Raw genomic sequence first — 22,924 nt, forward strand, 5'->3', positions numbered from 1 at the left:
CTGCTAGATCTTTCAGAGCACTTATAGATTCTCCTGCCCAGGCAGACATCTGGAATGACCACAATGATACAATATTTCAGAGGGGCTTAATTTAAGCCTACTTCTGGGAACCACTCTGACTACTAGCAGGGCAACTGGCAAGGCTGTATCCCAACTTAAGTTAGTCTCTTCACATATTTTAGCAATGCTCCTTTTTAATGTATGGTTCATTTTCTTCGTTTTTTCTGCTGATTGTGTTCTCCAGGATGAATGTAGCTTCCAAGTAATTTGCAGTGTCTTAGACACTTGTTGGATTTTGCTAGAGACAAAAGCAGGCCTATCATCACTTTGAAGGGAGTGAAGCAGTCTGAATTGGGAGATTATTTCCTGAAAGAGGGCTTCCCTTGTGGCTCAGACAGTAAAGAATCCGCCTGCAATGCAGGAGACTTGGGTTTGATCCCTGGGTTGGGAAGATTCCCCTGGAGAAGGGAACAGCTACCCACTTCTGGAGAATTCCATGGACAGAGGAGCTTGGCGGGCTACAGTCCATGGGGTCACACAGAGTTGGACACAACTGAGCAACTTACACTTTCACTTTCCTTAAGGAGAACCTTAAGCATTTCTGAGGCTTTTTCTTTCCTGGTGGGATATGCCTCTGCTTACCCTGAAAGAGTGTGCACAAATGCTAGTGGGCATCTGAAATTTCCTGTGACTCAAAGCATTTGAGTAGTCTGTTTGCCATTCCTCAGAGGGGCAGGCTCCTCTGTGTTGAGTCCCTATCTGAGGAGGTCTGACAGCAGTCTTGGGGTTATTTTTCACACAAATCATGCAATTTTGAGTGACTCACTGGATGGTCCTTTGTACGTTAGGCCCCATTTAGGTACTCGGTAGTCAAAATAAAGGACTCAAAACCATGTCCCTTTAAAGCTTCATAGAGGGGCTTTACCGTGAGCCCATAGTTCAGGATCCAAATCCAACAGAATACTGCCATTCCCAGAAACCCCCTCAGTTGTCTGTGAATCTTGGGTGTTCCCAAGCCTGTGATCACCTGCAGGCAAAATACCTCACTGTCCATAGGAAAGAACAAAACTCAGGCATGTGACTTAGTGCTTATGTACTTGGGCCTTTTTCTGGGAGACCTTGTATCCACAATGGGCCAAATAATTCAGGGTTCTTATGGTGTTTTGTAGACACTTATCATGTGTAAGTCTTGCTAAAAGCATATTGCCCATAGATTGGAGTAAGAGTCTTTCATCCAGTATTAAGTTTCTCAGGTCCTTAGCTAACATATCTCCGAACAAGGTGAGGAATTCTTAAGTCCTCGAGGCAGGACTGTCCAACAATACTATTGGACTCTCTGTGTTTCTGGGTCTTGCCATTCAAAAGCAAATAGCTACTGTGATTCTTCTGCAATAAGAATGCAGAAAAAAGGCATCTTTCAAGTCCAAAACTGAGAACAAGTTATTTTCTCCCAGAAGAGTTCTAACCAGAGTGTGTGGATTAGGTTAGGCTTCCCAGGTTGATCAGTGGTAAAGAATCCACCTACCAATACAGGAGATATGGGTTCAATCCCTGGGTCAGGAAGATCCCCCGGAGAAGGAAATGGCAACCCACTCCAGTCTTCTTGCCTAGGAAATGTCATGCACAAAGGGGCCTGGTGGTCTAGAGTCCATGGGGTTACAAAGGAGCTGGATATGACTTAGCAAATAAACAACGACAATGGATTAGGTACCACAGAGTGCAAATCTTGAACTATTTCATTAATAGCCCTTGAGTCTTGGACAAAGTGATACTCTGTTGAGTTTGGCATTTAAAAAAATTTTTATTTATCTTTATTTTTGGCTGCGCTGGGTCTTCCTTATTGCACTATTTTCTCTCATTGCAGCTGGCAGGAGCTACTCTTTTGTTGCGATGCAAGGGCTTCTCATTGCCATGACTTCTCTTGTTGTGGAGCACAAGCTCTAGGCTCATGGACTTCAGTAGTTTCAGCACCCAGGCTCAGTAATTGTGGCTCACGGGCTTAGGTGCTCCTCGGCATGTGGAATCTTCCAGGACCAAGGATTGAACCCGTGTCCCCTGCATTGGCAAGCGGATTCTTATCCACTGCACCACCCAGAAAGTCCAAGTTTGGCTTTTTGATTGGGAGGATGGGGTGTTATTCGGGAACCTGCAATGTTTAGTCAGTCCTGTTTTAAGAATTTTTTCAAGAATTGGCTGAATTCCCTTTTGGGTCTCTTGCCTCAGAAGGTATTGTTTTAGATTGGGTGTCCCAGTGTCCCTTTTTTACTGGAACTTGTATTAGCCATGCATTTTTGGCCTTTCCTGGGGTGCCATCAGCCCATACTTCCAGCCTTACCTTTTTTTAGACCTCAAGGACAGAAGCAGTGGGGAAGAGTTCTTGTCACCTTTTCTGGGGTGTCCATGAGTGCCATCTGTAGCTTACAGCATGCTCTGGTGGGACCCTGATGTCAAGCTACTGTGACAAAAAAGTTACTTGAGCATTTAATTTACAAACAAGATCTCAACCGGAAAGATTGGACATGCTGGCATATATAAGAAACTGTATTCCAGGATGAGGTCACCTAACTGGCATTCTAGAAGTTTGTAAGAAAGAATAATTTTGTACTTTTCCAGAAACTCTTGTGACCAGGATGGACTGAGATGTTTTCTGTCACCTTGGTGTTTACCAATCAGAAAGTCAATCAACTTGTCCCTCACTGTCAAAGTTACCTGGGACCCTGCAGGGAAATTGGAATTGGAACTTAAGTCTAAGGGAGCCCCCAGCCTCTTCATTCATCATCAGAATGTTCCTCTCTTTCTACCATATGAAAGGCTCCTGTCTTTCTTTTATTGTTTTACTTTTTTATTCTTTAGCCTAGGGCACTCCTTCTATGCCCTTCCTCCTTACAGTAAGCACATTGTTTCCTCCCCATGTTGGCTTACTTTTCTTCCGGTTACTTACTTTCCAGGAATCCAACACTGTGGCCAGAAAAGTTGTGTTCTGTCTTGCATCCTCTTCCTCTGACCTTGTTCCCTGTTGTTGAACACCTTAAAAGCAACATCTACCAGTTGAGAAGGGCTCATTCCAAAGATTCCATCTGACTTTTGTAGTTTTCTTCTTATATCTGGACGCTTTGCCCAATGAAGTTCATATTTACCATTCTCATATTTTCAAGGGCCTCAGATCTGTACCAGTATTGTGCCTATAAGCTCGATAAATTCTTTCTAGAGACTCTGATGGATCCTCATTGAGTTTTTGGTGTATCTCTTGAATTTTGTTTAAGTCTTTTGCCTGATCTTTCAAAGACCCACTTCCTATAATGCTTTAGGAGCAGCATGTCTCCATTACTAGGATCCCAGTTGGTCTCAGCAATAGGGACTGCCAGATTTGCTTCTGGAATTCCATCTGGATCTGCTAGATGAAGCTGGTTTGCTTCCTCTCTAACCTTGTCAATGACTATCCTTCTTTCATCCCCAGCATGCATCATGTTCACAAGAGTATGAATGCCTGCCCAGGAGGAATGATGAGTGGCAAAGCTAGCAGTGAAGAGTCCAGTCATATGGAAGGGGTCCTCTCAGTATGTAGGGTTATTGGGTTTTCCAGTGGAACAGATCTGAAGTTGAGAATGGCTTATGTATCCATAGAAACCCAGCCGGCTGGTCATCTGCATTAAAGCCTCCTACAGGATATCAGCACAAGGAAAATTGCCATTTCAGAAGTGGCTCCCAGTACAAACTGGGTGCCCTATTGAGTCTTAAATGGTTACACCAAACCAGGTCCCTGTGCCCGGGAGTTAACATGAAGTGAAGTGAAAGTCGCTCAGTTGTGTCCAGCTCTTTGCAACCCCATGGACTATACAGTCCATGGAATTCTCCAGGCCAAAATACTGGAGTGCATAGCCTTTCTCAGAGTGGGTACCCTTTCCCTTTCTCCAGGGGATCTTCCCAACCTAGGGATCAAACCCAGGTCTCCTGCATTGCTGGCAGATTCTTTACCAGCTGAGCCACAAGGGAAGCCCTAGAATACTGAAGTGGGTAGCCTATCCCTTCTCCAGTGGATCTTCCTGACCCAGGAATTGAACCAGGGTCTCCTGCATTGCAGGCGGATTCTTTACCAACTGGGCTATCAGGGAAACTGGGGGTTAACATAGAACTTCTAATTGATCCCCATAAGTAGGGGAAATAGGAGGCAGTAAACATGTTGGTAGCATGGTGGGTACAGGGTGGCTAGAACAACTGCTAATGCAGTCTGCTCAGCTAGTGGGAGAGCTAGGTTGGCCAGAGAGGGGTTTAAAGTTTTAAATAACATGTCCTCACTCTCGCTTTCTTCCCTTACTCTTGTAGAACAGGTTTTCCCTTTAGACGCTGTACCATGATACAGCAGTCTCTGCCTTCTCCTCCTCCTGATACAGTAGCACAAATGCTTCTACATCAGGATCTCATCATTTTTACATGCTTTTTCACAGAACAATTTAGTGCAAAGCTGTATAATAATTAGGTTCAAGGGCCGTTCAAGGGCCATTGCTCTCCTGATCCTAATGTATACTTGGACCACATTTTTTTTTTAATTTTACTTATTTATTTTTTGGCTGCACAGGGTCTTCATTGCTGCACATGGACTTTCTCTAGCTGTGGCCAGCAGGGGCTATTCTTTGTTGCAAGCACAGGCTCTAGGGCACACAGGCTTCAGTAGTTGTGGTGCAGGCTCACGAGCGTTGCTCCAAAGCATGTGGGATCTTCCTGGACAGGGATCAAACCTGTGCCCCCTGTACTGGCAGGCAGATTCCCAACCACTGGATCACCAAGGAAGTCCCAGGACCACACACTATTCCAGAAGAATATCATCTCTTCCTTAGTCATAGGCCCACAGCTATATTTTTACCCATTTATTTAAGATACACTCCAAAGGGCTTTCCTTAGGGACAGCTGTATTTCCCATATTTATAAGTTACAGAGTAACAAAACATGGACTTCCTTTGTGGTCCAATGGCTAAGAATCAGCCTGGCAATGCAGGGGGCATGGGTCCTGTGTACCTAGAGCCTGTGCTCTGCGACCGGAGAAGCCATTGCAATGAGAAGCTCATGTACCGCAACTGGGAGTAACCCCGCTCGCCACAACCAGAGAAAGCCCATGTGCAGCAGCAAAGATCCAGTGCGGCCAGAAATAAAAATAAATGAGTAAACAATAACTTTTAAAAATAAAAAAAAAACCAGCAAAACACAAAAAAGCACCAGCAAATTCCAATACCAAAAGCACAAAGAGATTCCATCCTGAATGAATGCCAAACAAAACCCAATGAACTGGTTCACAACTGGAAGAGTCCAACAATTTCCCTCTCCAACAAGATATCCCAATCAAATGAACAAATTGGCTTTTCCCTTAAAGGAAAAAGCCTTAGCTGAGAGGAGAAAACCTTCCTGGTTTTATAAGGTATAGGGAAACTGTTGGCTCCCGAATGTCAGTTCCTTGCTCCGATTGCCATGCACTGGGGCAGCCAGGGCCACTTCAGGGAATTTTGAAGGGAAGATCCTCAGGACAAGTGGTCCCAGCAGCTCCGTAAGGCCTTACTGGAAAATTCCCCAACTGGGGCCAGCTAGCCACAAGCATCAAGGCTCCTGGCTGGCTCACCAAAATTTGTTACTGAGCCCAAGCTAGTTCTGCTCACCAAATGTCAGGCCAATAAATTGGGAGACAAGTTGTTGGGACAAGGAAGAAAGACTTTAATCAGAAAGCTAGCAGACCAAGAAGATGGCAAGCTAGTGTCTTAGAAAAAAAGACTCTATCTTGTCCCAGTCCGAATTTGGGCTCCTTTTATACAGAGGAAGGGGAGTGGGCGGGGCCCACTGCAGTGCTGACCAATGGAAATGCCGGCTGAATAAAAGATGTTTTTCCTGTGGCCCTCTGACTTTCTTTCTAGGGCCTTTCATTTTGTCACTCTTTTACTTGTAGCCTCACCTCCTCTGCCTCCCACATTTCTCCTTCTTGTAGCTAAATGGATGTCTCTAGAAGGGAAAAAGACCATCTAGGCGGCCAGTAAACTCGTCACAGGGGCAACTGAAGGGGGAGAGACTGTGGGTGCTAGCATTCCTCAGGGAAGTCTCCTCTGAATAAACAATCTACCTGTGTGTGGCCAAAGGCGGTGACTTAGGTAGGAGGAGTTCTAGAAACCTGACCGATGGACTTCAGTGGGTTTTCTCATGGCAAATCATAGTGTTCCTGTGTTATCCAGATCAGACACTAGACCCTTCCGCTCTGTCAGGGAGCCTAAACCGGCCTCTTGTTCATACTCCCTTGAAACCCAAGAGGGGCGGAGAGGTACTTCATCCTGAATCCACAGTCTCACAGACTAAACAGAAAAAAAAAAATGTGTGTGTGTGTGTGTCTAGGGTTCAAAGTCAGGCCTGCCGTGGAACTCAGGCTTTCTCAGTGAGGCCCTAGGGCTGCACAGAGCTCGTGGGTAAGAACACGAAGCTCCAGCTGGTTAAGGAAGGCCTTTCGGAGAGGCCTCCCTGGAGCCTCACCCTGGCAGGAGGCCCAGATCCTGAAGTGGAGACAGCGCCCCTGAAGGGACAGCCACGGGGTGTCAGGGGACCGTCACCAGGCGGGCAGGGGATGGGCGTCACCGGGTGGACGGTGCAGCACCTTCCGGGGCTTCTGAGACGAGGACTTGACGTGCCCTGGGTGTCAGGAGAGGTCTTCCCGCAGCAGCCAGGACAGGCAGAGGTTTCCAGAAGCAGAGCAGTGAGAGGGCTGGTCAACAGTAGAAAGAAGGAAAAGCACTGCGTTCCTAGTTCTCCTGGCGAGGAAACAACCCGCGGGACAAAGGCACGCCTGGTCACAGCTGGTTTCCCTCCAAGGGTCCCCAGGCGTCCTGACTGTCCTTCAACGTGGACACCCATGACTGCAGGCTGAGAAGGGGGCAGGGGCTGCAGGGAGGGTCAGGTGGCACCCAGGGCAGAAAGAGGCCTGGGGACGGATGGGAGCGACCTTGGCCTGGCCCAGGGGGCGGGGGCTGAGTCCCCGGGGATGGGACGGGCAGGGGAGCTGCCATGACACCTGGGTCCTGATGGGGAAGACTCAGACATGGGAGGAGGCTGGACGTGTCGGGGGCCCGCCTGGCCCAGAAGAGCAGCATCTTCATCTGTGCCTGCAGTGGGGGAGGGAAGGCCACAGTGGCCCCCATCTCCAGGCGTGGCCACACACCCTCGTCCCCTGCAGAGGGACGGCGTGCCTGCTGGCACCCTCACAGCTCAGGGATAGAGTGGGGACTCTGGGCCCCAGAGGCTCCTGGAGTTCCCGCTCTGCTTTCTTGAAAGGGTCCTGCCAGAGTCAGGCGGCCTGGGGGCCACCACCTGGACAGCCCAGGCCTGCCCTGTGACCCCACCTCTCTGCGCCCAGGAAACCCCAGTATCAGACAGTTGCACAAAGAAAAGCCTGCAGTGGGCCCAGCCTCGGGGCACTGAAGGTCTCCCTGGCCCGTCCGTGGACAGGGCTCTCCAGGGACTCACAGGCCCGGGGCTGCGCACACAGGCCCGGAGGGCTGCTGGGCCAAGGCCACCCCCGATGTCTGCTGGGCGTGGAGCTCCACTCCACTGCCGCGTGGCCGACAGCGTCCGCCTGCCTGTGTCACTCCTTGGCCACCTCCTGGTGCCTCGGGCCCTTTCCCTCTGCGGAGGGGCTGCTGTGTGTCTTGTGGCTTCGCCTCCTCACGGGCCGGCTCTTCCTGTGTCCCTCACTTGCCATGATCCAAACTCCCCGAACGGCTTCTCCCTGGGCCCCTTCAGTGTCGGCTCCTGTCTCAGCAGGGTCATCTCTGCTGAGCCCTCTGATGGGCCCAGTGCATGTTGTGGCAGGTGATGTCATAGGTCAAAGTTAGTCTCTGGTTGATTAGTTGTTCAGGCAACTCTGGCCCCTGGACTTGGGGCTAAACCACAGATGTTTAAGGACTAACCTTTGAGCCAGGCTGTGCTTGGGCAGTCAATGTCCCTGACTTGTAGTGTACAGTGGAGGATCATGAGATTCACTAACGGAACACATATTTTTATGTATGTGTATATATGTACACTTGCTGTGTCAATGTGCACGTGGGTACACATACATATACTTGCATATGCATCACTATTTCAACACTGAGGTGAAATGTACATGGAAGTGGGACGCTAGGTCCCGTATTTTAGGAAACATAACCTGTAGTCACGTCTCTGTTTTTAACATGACTATGTTCTATTTCCTTAAAAAATCCCACAAGGAAAGGAAATGAAGACATTCTATCATATTCTCATCTTTATGATGAAACCAGTAAATAACCTAAATGTCTAAAGATGAACTAATATCTAAATATTAAGCTATATCTCCTCAAGAAAGTGAAAGTAGTGAAAGTCACTCAGTCGTGTCTGACTCTTTGCAACCCCATGGACTACACAGCCCATGGAATTCTCCAGGCAAGAATCCTGGAGTGAGTAGCTTTCCCCTTCTCCAAGGGATCTTCCCAACCCAGACATCAAATCCGGGTCTCTGGCATTGCAGGTGGATTCTTTACCAGCTGAGCCACAAGGGAAGACATTTGAAATGTTCATAGTTAAGACTTAACAATGGAGAAAAAGTTGATCTGGAAAAGTTGGGAGTAAATACAGAATTCTTTGTTATGCTCACGATTTAAATTAACATATCAAAATATCCCAGGAAAATGAAAATGTGTTGGAGTAGGGGACGGATTTATGGGTGATATTTTTTCTAAGTTTTTGTACAGTCATTACCTTACTTTGACAAAAAAGCAAGAGATCACTGGGAATACAAAGAGGTACAGGAAGATAGTTTTATTGGTGGAGTCGACTTTTCCAGGGATAATCAGTGTTTTTCCTGCATCCTCAGGCTTTAAGCGGATGTGGGTAAAATTCCGCTTTTACAAGCATCACTGCTTCGAGGCTAAAGCCCCAATTGTGTCTCTGCCTGCAGCCTTTTCTCTTTCTTCCTTTTTAAACCACAGACCTGGTGGCTAAGAACATAAGTGGACAAGAACTTGGGCTCTGGGATTAGATGCTTGTGTTTGAACCCGACTCTGGGACTTGGAGTAAATGTCTCTGCCTGCTGAGCCTGGGGTCTCCTTTGGGGGCTTTAGGGGGCGGTATCAGCAGATCAAGCACTGAGCCCACCCTTTCCCCAGTGAGCGCTGTAAATCCTACACTGATCCCCAGGATGTAGGATGTAGGATAGGGTGGGAGCTAGAGCCCCACGATGGAGGTTTGACCCTGGTTCTGAGAGTCCCCGGCAGTGGGGCTGTGGGCTGTCACTGAGCGGCTGTTTTTCAGTGAAATGATGGGTCCAGGGTCACCGTGAAGACCGGCTGAGAGCCTCACGTGAACTGACTGAAGTCTGTAAAGCGCTGTTAGCACCAGAGACGCCCTCAGTCATCACTAATCCTGACCCTGCGCTCGCGAGGCCCCTCCCTGACCCCGTGGCCGCGCCGCCCCGGCAGTGGGGTGGGGGGAGAGCGGGCAGGGAGGTTGCGGGGCTGGGGCTGGACTGGGGACCCGGGGCTTCAGAGGCGGAAACCCAGGCCCAGTGGGTGCCCCGAGGTCTCAGCCTGGAGCCCCCGGCCCGCCCACAGAGAGGTCCCCGCTGTGTCCCCGCGCAGCGCCCGCCCCCGAGTGACCCCTCTCTGCTCTCTCCATCTCAGGGCGCAGCGTGGATCCTGGCCTGGCCGGTCTGCTGGGGCGACAGGCTCCGCGCTCCAAACAGCCTTTCGTGGTCACCTTTTTCAGGGCGAGCCCCGGCCCGGGCCCCGCCCGAGCCCCTCGAGCGGTGAGGCCCCTGAAGAGGAGGCCGCCGAAAAGAACCAACGAGCTGCCGCCCCCGAACAAACTGCCGGGGATCTTCGGTGAGCCTGGGGACGGAGGCGGGGACGGAGCCCCTCTGGCCTCAGCGCGGTCAGGCCGACGGTCACCCCGCCGCCTTTGCTGACACCCTCTGCCCTGCCCCTGCGGAGCGACGCCCCCACAGTCTCCGGGGCTCTGCGCATCCACCCTTGCTGCCCGCACCGCCCGAGTCCCTTCTCTGCCCTCGGGGGCTCAGCAGGCCTCGCCCTGGTCTCTGTCAGAACCAGGGGCCCCTGCGGGCCTCGGTGCTGCCCCGGGCTGCTCCAGGTGTGTGTGTGAGGTCACCCCACCAGGCCGAGCCCCGCCGGGTCAAGGCCACCAGGGGCCCTTCCCCCACGGGAGCCAGCCTTTGCCTGGCCTCAGTGGGAGCCACTTGTCCTGTGGAATGGGCATGGCAGGACAGGCGGAGGAGGTCGGGGTGACTCCGGGGGAGAGGAGGAGGGGCCCCTGGATGGCCGAGGGCCCCCGGGGCTTTTACTGGATTATCAGGACCCCACAGGCTGAAAGTCAGGGGAGGCTGGGCTGAGTGTGGGGTACCGCAACCATAGAGAGCCATCGAAAGTTCTTGAACTGGGTCATGGCACCAGCAGAGCTGCAGACATGGGCTTCACGAGACCAAATGGGTCAGTTTCCCACCATTTATTATTCAACAAATGTGCGCGTCATGGCGTCCCCCATCCTGGGAGCAGCAGCCCAGCAAAGTCCTTGCCCCTCGTGTCCCCGCAGACGATGTCCACGGCTCCCACGGCCGGCAGGTGTGCCGTCGGCACGAGCTGTACGTGAGCTTCCAGGACCTGGGCTGGCTGGTGAGTGCCGACTCTCCTCTTTCCTAAACGACCGTCCCCACCTGGAGACCCCAAGTGCGTCCCAGGGGAGGCAGACCCACGGAGAACTTGGATTGTCTTTATTTTCCTCTGTTTTCCAAGTTCTCTAAAGGGAGAATGTGTTGCTTTGATAGTGAAAAGTGCTGTTTTGTAAAACCATGAATATGGAGACCGAGTCCTCAGCCGAAAATGTCAGAGCTGCAGCAGGAAAGCTGAGGCCAGGGTGGGCTGTGCCTCTGGGGGGGCTGTGACCGGGGCGGCGGGGGAGGACGCGGCTGAGCGCTGAAGGGGATGGAGCTCGTGCCCAGCTCTGCCCACCGAGGGACTTTGGTGGATGTCTGGCCTGGTAGGGGGGACACTCTGCCCTGGGAGGTGTCCTGAGGCTGAGGGAGGGAGGGGGCAGCCCTGAGTCGTGCTGTGACAGGTGCTGGATGAAAAGCTGGGAGGGCGCATGGATGGGACTCACCTTCTCCCATTACCTCCCAGGACTGGGTCATCGCCCCCCAAGGCTACTCAGCCTATTACTGTGAAGGGGAGTGCTCCTTCCCGCTGGATTCCTGCATGAACGCCACCAACCACGCCATCCTGCAGTCCCTGGTCAGTACCGCGCCCTCCTGCCCGGACACCCCGGGGGAGGGGTTCGCCCTGGGGAGGGGGGCGTGCAGCCAGGAGGTGATGGTGGCACTGCTGTGTCAGGGAGCCTTCTTCACATGGAGACCTTCCTGCCTGCACGTGCAGTGAAATCCCACAGCCGTACGGAGACCGGTCCCAGTGTGGCCGCTCTGTATGGAGACCCTGCCTCCCATGCACCTGAGCGTGCAGCAGGCTCTTGCTGACTGGTGTGCACACACACACACGTGTGCACTCCACGTGCACATGGGGGCATTCACGTCCACTGGGTGGGCCTGCCTGCTGGTGGTCAGAGGCACAGCACGTTCAGGACAGGTGGGCGTCCCACACGCCCACCTGTGCCCCAGGGACACACATGTGCACCGTGGTCACTGTCGAGTGTGGCCTCCTGTGTGGGACACACACCCCGGGGGTCCTGGCTGGGTGACACACGTGGACGCTCTGTCCTCTCTTCCCGCAGGAGACCCATGGGGCGCCCTGCGCCCTCTGGCTTCGGCTGCCCCTCCCGTTCCTCTCCTTTTCCTTCCGGGTCCCTCTCACTCTTTGTGTTTCTACAGATCTCAGGGCTTCTGATGCCCTGGTGTCTGGGGTAACTTTAAATGCTGGAAGTTTCTAGTAGCAACATGGTTGAGGCTGCTTATTGCTAAGTGTTTGCAGTGGTTTTTGTGTGTATGTGTACTGAGGCTTATTTCTAGAATGTTGACCTGGGCACTCTAGTTAGAGGCTGTTCAAGGTGATGCCACAGAGTGAGTGAGTGACTTAAGAAAGCAGCTTGGACCCCCGGTGATGCCTCCTTTCCTGGTGGTCACGTGGGGTTTGCCGGACACCCCCTCCCCCAGGAGCCGCCTTCCTTGCAGAATCTCAGGGGTGCTGAGGGTGTGTGGGCTTCTCTCTGCCCTGTGAGGGGGGCACGGGGTGATGACGGCACTGCCCCCCAGGACTGGTCCCCCGGCTCTGCAGCAGCCCCGCCCCTCAGTCCCCGAGCTGTCAGTCAGCAGGAGGGAGCGCTAGCTCTGTGCTAGGTGCTGTCAAGGCAGTGGCTGCCCTCGGGGGAGGCTGTCAGTGAACACGAGAAGAAAGGGACAGCCAACACGATGGGTCCCCTGAGGAAGCGAAGACTGGGGTGAGCTGGGAGGGCTCAAGGACCCTGGCTTGGAAGGGAGGAGGACGGAGGCAGGTGATGTTGGGCTGGGCAGGGCCTGTCCCGGGGTTCCTCCTAAGGTGGCAGGTGGTGGATTTAATCCCAAGTAAACTGAGGGGTGGAGCAGGTTTCAGAAAAGCAGGGCATGATCTGGGCACTCTCTGGAAGCATCTCTGGCTGCTGCAGGAGGACAGACCGTGACGTCGAGGGTGGAGGAGGCAGGGAGGAGTGAGGAGCTGCTATGGTCCCGACAGGAGGACCAGGCACCTGGTGGGGTGAGAAGTGGACGGTGGAGGCAGGAGGGCAGGAGCCCAGGCCTCCAGGTGAGACCCTCCCCCAGGACGAGGAGGGGGCAGCGAAGGTGCTGGGTTGAAGAAAGGATTGGAGGGAATCAGTGGTTCTGCTTCTGCCCCTCTATGTGAGAGGCCCTGTAGGACCCTACGTGAGAGGTTGGGGGTGGGTCTAAGTCTGGAGTCTCCGAGTTGTGAGAGCAGAAGAGATTTTCTGGGGGGACAGCGGAGGTGGGAGAGGTGGGCGAGGACGGGCCTCCTCCCTGGAGAGGCCTGGGGAGGAAGGGGAGCCTGGGTGGGAGGGAGGGGGTGAGATGGTGGCTGGGGTGTCCTGGGGCCGACAAGGAGGAAGTGGGTCCTTCCAGCCTCACCCCCCATATTCCCCATGCAGCAGCTAGAGGGTGGCACTAAAGCACAAATGTGACCACCTCCTTGGCCAGGAAACCCCCCATGGCATCCCTTATCCGGGGGGAGAAGTCTGAGCCTTTGGCCTGTGACTCGGGGCCCCTCCCTGGCCTACCCACCTCCCCAGCGTACCCCAGCCCACGTCCCAGTGCCATCACCTCCCTGCGTTTCCTATCTCCCTCTTTTGCCCTGGAGCATCCTTGTTTACCCTGGGCCAGGCCAGCTCCTGCTCACCCTGCTGCCTTGTCTCTGGGTCCTTCCCAGCCAGCGTCGGTCTCCAGTGCTCATGCTCCCAGAGCGAGGATGACTGCTCTGACTATTGTGCTGTCCTCAGGGGTCCTGGGTGTTTGCTGGAATGTTCCCCTGTCTCCCCTCCTGTCCTGCTGAGGATGAGAGCAGGGACCACTTCTGAGACATTTCTATATTTTCCACCTGGGCAGGGCTGGCACAAGGCATGTGTCTGAAATACATTTGTGTTGGAAGCGAGAAAGCACCATTATACCCATTTGGCAGAGGAGAAAACTGAGGTCCACAGAGGCATGACTTTTCCTGAATGATGCACAGCCAATAAGTTTCAGAGCCTCTGATTTGGTCTCCCACGTGGCTCTACAGTGACGTCAATGGAAAGGCACATCAGACTGCAGATCAGTCTCTTGAATGGACGGAACAAAGGCTGTCCGTCCTCTCTGTCGACCTGAGGAAGCCCCGTCCAGGATGGACTTCCAGAATCGCTGCACCCCTGTGGTGCTGTCCCAACCTAGGAAAAGCCCTCCCGGGTTTTGAGCCGTGTAGAGCCTCACGGCTGGCGCAGGCGGGCAGTGTCGCCTGGTTTCTTTCATGTGTGCCTTTGAAAGCCAAGCCCAGCCACCCCACGTGGAGACCGGGAAGTTGGGGAGCAGCATCCCCACAGCCCAGTCTGGCCAGACATCCCCACAGAGGCCTCAGCTCCCCCTGGGGCCTCAGGCCAGCCTGGTGCCTGGCTGACGGTCCTGGCAGCAGGCTGGATCCAAGCTGGGGCTCCTGGGACAAGGCTGGGCTCTGGGGTGCCTGACAGCCACCCCCCACTTCAGATGGCTTCATCCAGGTCCTGCTCAGTAGCCTCCCATGAAGGCTGGGAGGTCTGGTGGATGGAAGCAGGTTCCCTTTTCTCTCAGGCCCTGACTGACGGGGCGGGGGGTGGGGGTGGGCAGCGGGTGCCTTCAGGGCCTGTCCCTGTGGCGCCTTGATGAGGAGTCCAGTACAAACTGCAGCTCATCCTGCCGAGTCTCTGCATAAATATTTGTGTGGAGGCTTCAGAAGCTCCCTCAGACGAGCTGTTTTTAGGGGTAGAACTGTTTGCAGGAGGGGAGCAGGGTAGCCCCCTTGCCCAGCCTCAGCCAAGCAACTGTGCAGGTGACTCAGCCCCTGTGCCCCCAGCGGTCATCCGCCCACAACAGTCCCAGCCTGGAAGTTATTACAAGGGTGGAGGTGCTTTGAGAAACAATGGTGTCGGACACCCCAAGGGTGAGCCTGGAAGTCTGGGCATTAAGAGGTGTAACAGGGACCTTCACCGGCTCCCAGACTGGAGGGGTGGATGGACCAGAAACAGCTCATGCGTACAAGACACGATAAGGGATGTTACAGAAGCGACCAGGGACGAAGGAAGAGCAGAGGAGATGGGGGAGGGGGAGGCGGTGCTGCAGCGGCGCCAAGCAGGCGCTGGCACAGGTGCGGGGGACCCGCAGGGTCAGGGTCGTCCCATCTAAGGGGAGGGGCTGTGGCAGGAGCCCCAGATGCTCAGTCTGAGCCTGAGGGCAGTGGGCAGGGCCAGGGTCAAGGGGACGGGGCCAAGGCAGAGTTGACGCCAGCACCTGCCCGGCCGGGCTGCGGGGGGAGGGGGGAGGGGGCAAAGGGGAGGGGAAGGGGGAAGGGCAGAGGGGCGGGGGGCGGGGGGGGGGGCGATGGAGCTGGGAAGGGGCCAGCGGCGGAGCCCCAGGCGGCAGGAGCTGGGCGCTGGGACGGGGGTCCCGGGAGGAGCCCGCGGTTCTCACGCCTCTGCCCGCCGCCCCCTCCCCGGCAGGTGCACCTGATGAAGCCGGACGCGGTCCCCAAGGCGTGCTGCGCGCCCACCAAGCTGAGCGCCACCTCCGTGCTCTACTACGACAGCAGCAACAACGTCATCCTGCGCAAGCACCGCAACATGGTGGTCCGCGCCTGCGGCTGCCACTGACACCCTGCCCCCGCCGGCCGGCCCTCCGCGGGCGCGGGGGCCAGGAGACCCCCAGCGCCGTCACAGCTCAGGCAGGGCGGCAGTGAGGGCCCCCCTCCCCTGCCCACATCCTCCAACGGGCTGGTCCTCCCCAGGCCCCCTGCCCCCTGCCCTGGGATGTGTGGTAGCCAGTCCAACCCAACCCCGCGTGGCTGATGCAGGCTGCGGTCAGCACAGAAGTCCCATCTTAGGACCTGTCCTTGGCCAGCCCTTTCCAGCTGCGTGGGACCCAGGATGGTCTGAGAGTACCACAAGCCTGAGGCTAGCAGACAGGGATTGCCCCACTCACCACGGGTCTGGGTGTGGGTCTGCCCCTTACCAGCACAGCACAGTCAGAGGGGCACATGCTCTAGGTATAGTGTATTAGTGGTCCCTAACTGGCCTGTGGGCAGTTAGCACATTGGGAAGGAACAATGGGCTTTCTGCTTAGGTGTGAACCTGGTGGGGACGTCTTCTCCTCCCTGGGCCTGCCCTTCTCCTGCCTGGGGAAGAGGTGTGGCCCCCAGGGAAGCAATGAACCTTGGAGGTTTCCAGGTCCCTCCATCTCTCCGTGTGGTGCTTTGCACTTACGCATGAAGTGAACTCTTAGCACAAACAAGGGCACAGCTGCAGGGAGGTCCAGGCTGACAGCACAGATGTCACAGCTTAGCCCCTTGCCCATGGCCATCAGTCACCATCTTCCACGGACCCTGAACAGGGCCTCAAGGCCCTCAGCCTGTGATTCCAGGTAGCCAGCAGCCCTGAGTCCACTGTACATGCTTTCTCTCCTGCAGCGCTGAGGAGCGATCCAATGCATGCAGGCGCAGGGCGTCAGCCAGCACCCAGAGGTAACAACAGGCTGATCACCCAAGTCTGCATCACCCTGTGTGCCTTGGAGTCCCATCCTGTTTCTTGGGGCCTGTGAGCCAAAGAAAAGGCCCCGTGCCAGGGGAGTGACAGGCGGCAATTAGGCCAAGCTGGGTGGGGAGGTTCCCGGAAACCACTGTTCTCCTTGGAGCGGCCACCTGGAGTGTTTATTTGATTTCTGACTTGGTAAGCCTGTAATTTACCTGGTGGACCAGACAGAACCCAACTGCCTGAACCCCAGAATATCATTAAAAGCAGATCCTGGGCCCGCCCCAACCCACAGGCCCAGCCCAGGATGACACCCTGGGAGTTCACTTCGTGCCCTTTGGAGGGTCTCCGGGAGCGCAGCAGGGATGGAGGAGGGGGCCCTGCTTCAGGACAGCAGCCCCTTCACCTGGACCTGGGAAGGATTCTGGGAGCCAGTGTACCGGAAGAGACCCCTCCATGGACGCAGGAAGACAGTGATCTCCGTTTTGGCCTGGGGCTTTGAGCTCAGGCTGGCAGTGAGAGGACCACGTACCAGCACAGATGTCAGTAGACCCATATTCTGGTTTCAGCTCAGTCACTGACCTGCCTGATGTCTGGGCAAATGCCCTTCCATTCAGGCTTCGATTTCCTGTCTCTGACATAGGACATACATAGGACTGTCACATCTCCAAAGGCCCTTCCGGCCAGAGAATCCACCTACGACTCTGAGCCGCTCCTCTCCCAGAGCCAAGATGTCTAAGTGCCCAGCGGCCCTGGGACCTGAAGCCTGCTGTTTCAGGGCCTGATTCAGAGCTCTCCCCTTGCAACATCATGGGCAGTGGAGGTTTGGAAACTTTGGACAGATGTCAGTGTTAGGTTTCTTCATTGCCTAAGCACATAACCTGGTATGGTTTGAGGCACCAGCGAAATTTGTGAAGTGAATGTTTTGAAGATGTGACCGCCCTGCCCATCGAAGGTGAGGAACATAAGGAACACAAGGATCCTGACACGACTCCCTTCTCGTGCAGTAAAGTCAGAGTCCAGTGGTTGTGGCCTTCCTGACACTTCTAGCACCCTCAACCATCCATGTGGCCACCGAATGAAATCCAACAGAAAGAGGCTTCAGAGAAGGGAGGTAATTAAAGACAGAAAGCTGATGAGGTGGCAGTGGCTAGTTACCAGGGCCATCTCGTTTACCTGGTTCCCTTTGGCAGTCCAGGTCACATTTAAGGCTACATATGAGAAGCATAAATAAGGGCGATCAACTCAGGTCCACTGGCAGCGTAGTAAAAGATGATGGGGAGGGTGGGCATAAAGGCAGCGGTGCCTGGGGCCTGTGCCGTGGAAGGCACTGTTTGTCCACCTCACCCCGTGCACATCCTCACGACTGTAGAGCCAGCCTGGACCAGACATCAGCTCATCAGACAAAGCCCTATTCTTGTGTCTCTATGTAGGGAAGTGGGTGACACGCTTCCAAAAGTTCCTTACAATTTCATAGGAAAGGAGGCAATGACAGGAGGAGGTAGCTGTGGCAGCCAGCAGACCTGCCAGCAACAAATCTTGGCTGTGCCTCGTGTTGACGGGACCACACGTGCATCTCAGAGCTGGTGACTTCCTCTCTGCAGAATGAATGGGCTACGGGTTCTGCCCTGGCAGAGCCAGCGTGGGGATCAGGTCTGTCTGGAACACTTGACACTGATTCTGCACACATATGCTGAATGAACAGTATCATTAGTGGCCTTATTTTAAATGAACTTGCAAATTTGGGTCTCTCCTGAATGCCTTCCTGTTAAAATCCAGTCCTCCCAGAATGTGTCCTTGGAGGTGCTACTGTACTCACTGGGCTTTTCCTTAAAAAATAGAAATTTGGTAATCTCCTGGGGTGAGGTGTGGACTTGCACACCCACCCCCGTCTGTGGAGGGGGTCCCAGCTGGCAGTGACAGCTTGATCCTGTCTCTCCTGAGGACGGGGCAGCGCTGCACCCCTACCTGTCCCATGGCCCTGCTCACAAGTGCAGCTCAAGGGGAAACTTTCTGGGGTTTTTGTTCTTACTGGGAAGCCTTGAGCAAGCATTTGGCCCTCTTTTCTCACTTTCAAAAATATTACATGTGTCGGGGATGCTCTTGAAAATAAAAAACAAACACATAATCTCACCACATGGAGACAACCACTGTTAATAATTCCAGTCGTTTTTCCGTGGCACATATGTCTTTCTACATAATACATGGGTTATTTTACAGTTAGGATCATACTCTGTGCACTGCTTGGTGATCTAAATTATTCAATCTATGACGTATTTTGAACATTTCTGTTATTAAATACCCCTTGGGAACATAATTTGCAGTAGCCTTCCATCCTTTGATTTCTGCCTTAGGTTGTGTTACTCACAAACCAGGGCTCACTATTCCTTCCCCAGAGGGTGGCATGGGGCCCCCAACCCTATCACCTGCAGCTTTGGGAAGGAAGGAAGGTAGCGAGGGTGTGGCCACCAGGCTGGCCAGTAGCTCAGAAGACCTGGACCAGGTCTGAGGCTCAGGTTGCCACCTGCACAAGGCTCACAGGTGATTACCGTGGCATAGTTTCTGGGGCAGCCCTTGCACAGGACAGGGTGAGCAATCGCCACCTGATGGTTCCTCCCAAGCCAGCATTTCTGGCCAGACTGCTGGTCCCCCCTCTCCAGGGCAATCAAGAAAGCACAGTGACCAAGTCTCCCCACCCCCACCCTTCCCTTGTTTCCCAGGCTTTGTGACCAGTCCTCTCTGCTTGGGCCACAGACCAGCCTGCTCCCCGCCCACATGTCATCCCCAGGGCCAACCGTGCTGAGTCTGAGTGCTTCACACACATCCCCTTGTCGCTTGGACATCACACCAGCCCCAAGTGGCTGGCATTCTCCTGGCCTCACTGCTGCCTGTGCTGACAGCCACAGCTGACCGCCAGTGAGAAGGGGCCTATGTTAAGAAGTGAGGGTCCTGGCTGGGATCCTGCGGCAGTGGGTCTCAGCCATAGGAGCAGCCCCAGCCAGACACAGAGGACGAAGCCCTACGTGAAAGCAGAGAGCCAGGCTAGCACTGGTGCTGTGGGGAGGGCTAGCAGCTATCCCTTTGCAGGATCTGGCCTGGGGGCACTGGCGCCAGGGGCCAGCAGGCTACCCCGCCCTCCCAACTCAACCTGATCGCCACCCAAAATGAGAACACAGGCTGAGGGAAGAGCCCAGCCCAGCAGTTACTGAACATCCAGACTCGATCTGGACAACCACCAGCCGGCGGCAGGAGAGCAGGCAGCAGCCCTGGAGGAGGTTTCCAATGATGGGCTGATGGGGCTCAGCCTTGGTACATTTGAGTTGCTGTCAGGTGGCATGGGGTGAGAGGCTAGCCTAGAGCAGGCGACAAACCATGGCACCAGAGTTCAATTTCCAAGTGGGGCAGGGACAGGGCAAGAACCACCTCTGTCTTCTTACGTCTCCCCAGGACCCAGCACAGGGCCTGGCAAAAGAAGGGCCCTGAACTCTGCCATGATACAATTCTATTGGCCCAACGAATGCACAGTGCGTGAACAGGTCACTGAGACTGACTACAGTGCCTCTTAGCCCAAGGCCAGCAGGTGTGAGGGGAGGACTGGAGCCTGGCTCATCTACCTGGCCTGCCTGGTAGCAGGTGAGAGAGAGAAGACAGGATGCGCTGCCACCCTGCAGCGGTCAGACCAGGGGGTGCTTCTCGGGCAGCCTGGAGGGGAGGGAGGCCACACAGGGGGTCTGTCGTCTGTTGCAACAGGACAGGTGAGTCAGAGCGGCAACCTCTGAAAACACCTGGGACGTGGCTGCATGGCAGCAGTGTAAGAACTGGGATTTCTTTTACCAGAAGATAAAGCCAGGATCCACACTAGGTGGGCCCAGGAGAAGCCCTGGTGGCAAAGGCCTGGAAAGGCCATGCCCAGCTGTCCACGGTGGGGAGGGCGGCCGAGCCCAAGGCCACACCTGAGGACGACCGGAGGAGGCGCAGGCTGTGCCTGCAGAGGGGCTGCCCCACGCTGACCCCGAGAAGGGCCAGCACGCGAAGCCCTGCTCGCTGCCAACCGGACACCTCGGGCGCCGGTCCCCGGGTTGACAGCTCCCCTCTCACACGTACTCCCCACAGTCGGAGATGATCACCTTCTGCTTGGGCTTCCCGTCCTTGCTGCCCTGGGCCTCTGCGGGCCGAACAGAAGGGAGGAAATCGGGCAGGGAGGGTGGAGAGTAAGTGGGTATGCGCCCTACACACCCCCCCCAGCAGCAGCCGCCATGGCCTCTGTCTGCAGGTCCCCGGCCTCCTGTCACCACTCTCTCACAGGGCTGTGCACCGGGGGCCTTGGCGGTCACCCACTGTGTCTGTGCACACCACTGTCAGCCTTGCAGTCAGGCAGGCTCAGACTCTGGGACCTACAGAGTCTCGGATGCCTTGTCTTCCACTCAGCTGACAGTCACTGAAGTACTCAGCATGGCTGTTTCAATCATTTTATACTGGTTTGTCCTTTCATTCATTCAACAAATACTTATTACTTCATCATCAGGCACATATTGAACCCTGGGGATACTGGTCCAAGTCTGGGCGGAGCCCACAGTCTAGCAGAAAAGAGTCACTCACAAATTGTTAATTCACCCCAGGAATGCAAGTTTGGTTTACTATCCAAAAGCCAGATCAATAGAATAAAAGACAAAAGCCATATAATAATCTTAATAGATGCAGAAAAAAATCCAATATCTTTTCAAAATAAACATTCAACAAACCAGGAATAAAAGGGAACCTCCTCAATCTGATAAGGGTTCTACAAAAAAAAACATGCAGTAAAAGACTAGATATTTTCCTCTCTAAGATAAAGAATAAGACAAAGATGTCTACCCCTGCCACTTCTACTCAATGTTGTACTAAAGATTCCAGCCAGGGGAATTAGCTCCCCCAACCAAAAAAAAAAAAAAAAGCATCCTATTGGAAAGGAAAATGTAAAGCTGTCTCTATTTACACATGACATAATCTTAGAAAACCCTAAAGAATACATTAGAAAAGTATTAGAACTAGTAAACAAATTCATCAAGGTTGCAGGATATAAGATTAATATACAAAAATCAGTTGTATGTCTATATGCTAGCAATGAATAATTTGAAAATGAAATTAAGAAGATTCACTTACAATAGCCTCAAAAAGAATAAATACTTAGGAATAAATTCAAAAGAAGTATAAAACGCATACCCTGATAACTAATGAACAAACTTTCAGCACTGGAAGAAACTAAAAAAGACCTAGACAAATAGAAAGACATCATATGTTCATGGACTGCAAGACTTAATATTGTTAAGATGGTAACACTTCTCAAATTGTTCTGCATATTCATTGTAATCTGTACCAAAATCCCAGCTGGCCTTTTTATAGAAATTAATAAGCTTATCCCAAAATTCAGATGTAAATGCTATAGCCTCAGAATAGCCCAAATAACCTTGAAAAAGAAAAATAAAGTATAAGGACTCACATTTCTTGAATTCCACTTTTACTATGGAGCTACAGAAGACAAAACAGTGTGGTACCGGCACAGGATAGATATGCAGATGAAGGGAACAGAATTAAAGTCCAGAAATAAATCCTTACATTTATGGTCTACTGATTTTTAACAAGGATGCCAAGATAATTAAACAGGAATAGAACAGCCTTTTCAACAAACAGTGCTGAAACAACTGAATGTCCACATGCAAAAGAATGAAAATGGACCCATCCTCTCACACTATACCCCAAAATTAATACAAAATGCATCAACAACCTAGGTCTTTGCTAAAGCCATAATACTCTTAGAAGAAAATATGGAAGTAAATCTTCACGCTTAGGTTAGGTAAAACCTTAGATACAATACCAAAAGTACAGTGACCTCCCCCACCCCCGGCAAAAAAAAAAAAAACAGATAAACTGGACTTCTTCAAAATTTAAAACTTTTTTGCTTCAAAGAACACCAGAAAGGAAGTGAAAAGACAATCCACAGAATGAGATAAAATATTTGCAGATCACATATCTGACAAGGGACCTATATCCAGACTATTTAAAGAACTCTTATAATTCAATAATAAAAAGACAAATGACTCAATTAAAAATAGGATCTGAATAGACCTTTCCCCAAATATATACAAATGGCTAACTAGTACATGAAAACTACAAATGTTGGTGAGGATGTAAAGAAATTGGAATCCTCAGAGACTGCTGATGGGAATGCAAAATGGTGCAGCCACTTTGGAAGATAGTCTGGCAGTTCCTTACAATATTAAAATAGAGTTATCAAACGTTTCAGCAATTTCAATTCTAGGTATATACCCAAGAGAAGTGAAAACAAATGTCCACACTAAAACTTGTATATGAATGTTCACAGCAGCATAAATAGCCAAAAAACAGAAACAACCCAAAAGTCCATCAACTTATGAATAAATAAACTGTGGTATATCTATACAGTAGAATATTAACTGACAATAAAAAAGACACACTAATGCACACTATGTTGTAGACAAACATTTTTAAAAACATTATGCTAAATGAAAAAAGCCAGTCACAAAAGTCTACATATTGTATGATTCTATTTATATTAAATGTCCAGAATAGGCAAATCCATGAAAGAAAGAAAGTAGATTAGAGTCTGCCTAGGGCTGGGGTACAAAGGACTTGGGTAAGGACTACTAACGAGTGTGGGGCTTCTTTTGAGGGGATGATG

The 22,924-nt window shown here is 52.8% G+C and overlaps 2 protein-coding genes and 1 long non-coding RNA gene across 3 annotated transcripts in view; 1 reads left to right on the forward strand and 2 right to left on the reverse strand.

Moving 5' to 3' along the window:
• The window catches only part of LOC110139263 (bone morphogenetic protein 8B), a 42,205-nt gene extending 23,661 nt beyond the window's left edge, over positions 1-18,544 (forward strand). The window contains exons 4-7 of the mRNA XM_070468362.1: positions 9,657-9,857; positions 10,582-10,661; positions 11,166-11,276; positions 15,205-18,544. Coding sequence (XP_070324463.1) covers positions 9,657-9,857; positions 10,582-10,661; positions 11,166-11,276; positions 15,205-15,354 — 542 coding nt within the window. The 3' untranslated portion in view covers positions 15,355-18,544. The remainder of the gene's footprint in view (positions 1-9,656; positions 9,858-10,581; positions 10,662-11,165; positions 11,277-15,204) is intronic.
• On the reverse strand, positions 10,479-13,447 carry LOC139035273 (uncharacterized). The gene is made up of 2 exons (XR_011487936.1): positions 13,380-13,447; positions 10,479-12,717 (listed from the first exon to the last, which is right to left on the reverse strand). It is a non-coding gene; the product is annotated as an uncharacterized lncRNA (long non-coding RNA).
• A 1,549-nt stretch (positions 18,545-20,093) lies between the features above and the next one.
• Positions 20,094-22,924, reverse strand: part of PPIE (peptidylprolyl isomerase E) — a 16,915-nt gene continuing 14,084 nt past the window's right edge. The window contains exon 9 of the mRNA XM_070467192.1: positions 20,094-20,392. Within this exon, the coding sequence (XP_070323293.1) occupies positions 20,322-20,392 (71 nt within the window). The 3' untranslated portion in view covers positions 20,094-20,321. The remainder of the gene's footprint in view (positions 20,393-22,924) is intronic.

The sequence above is a fragment of the Odocoileus virginianus genome, chromosome 5 (assembly GCF_023699985.2).
Source record: "Odocoileus virginianus isolate 20LAN1187 ecotype Illinois chromosome 5, Ovbor_1.2, whole genome shotgun sequence".
Classification (NCBI taxonomy): Eukaryota; Metazoa; Chordata; class Mammalia; order Artiodactyla; family Cervidae; genus Odocoileus; species Odocoileus virginianus.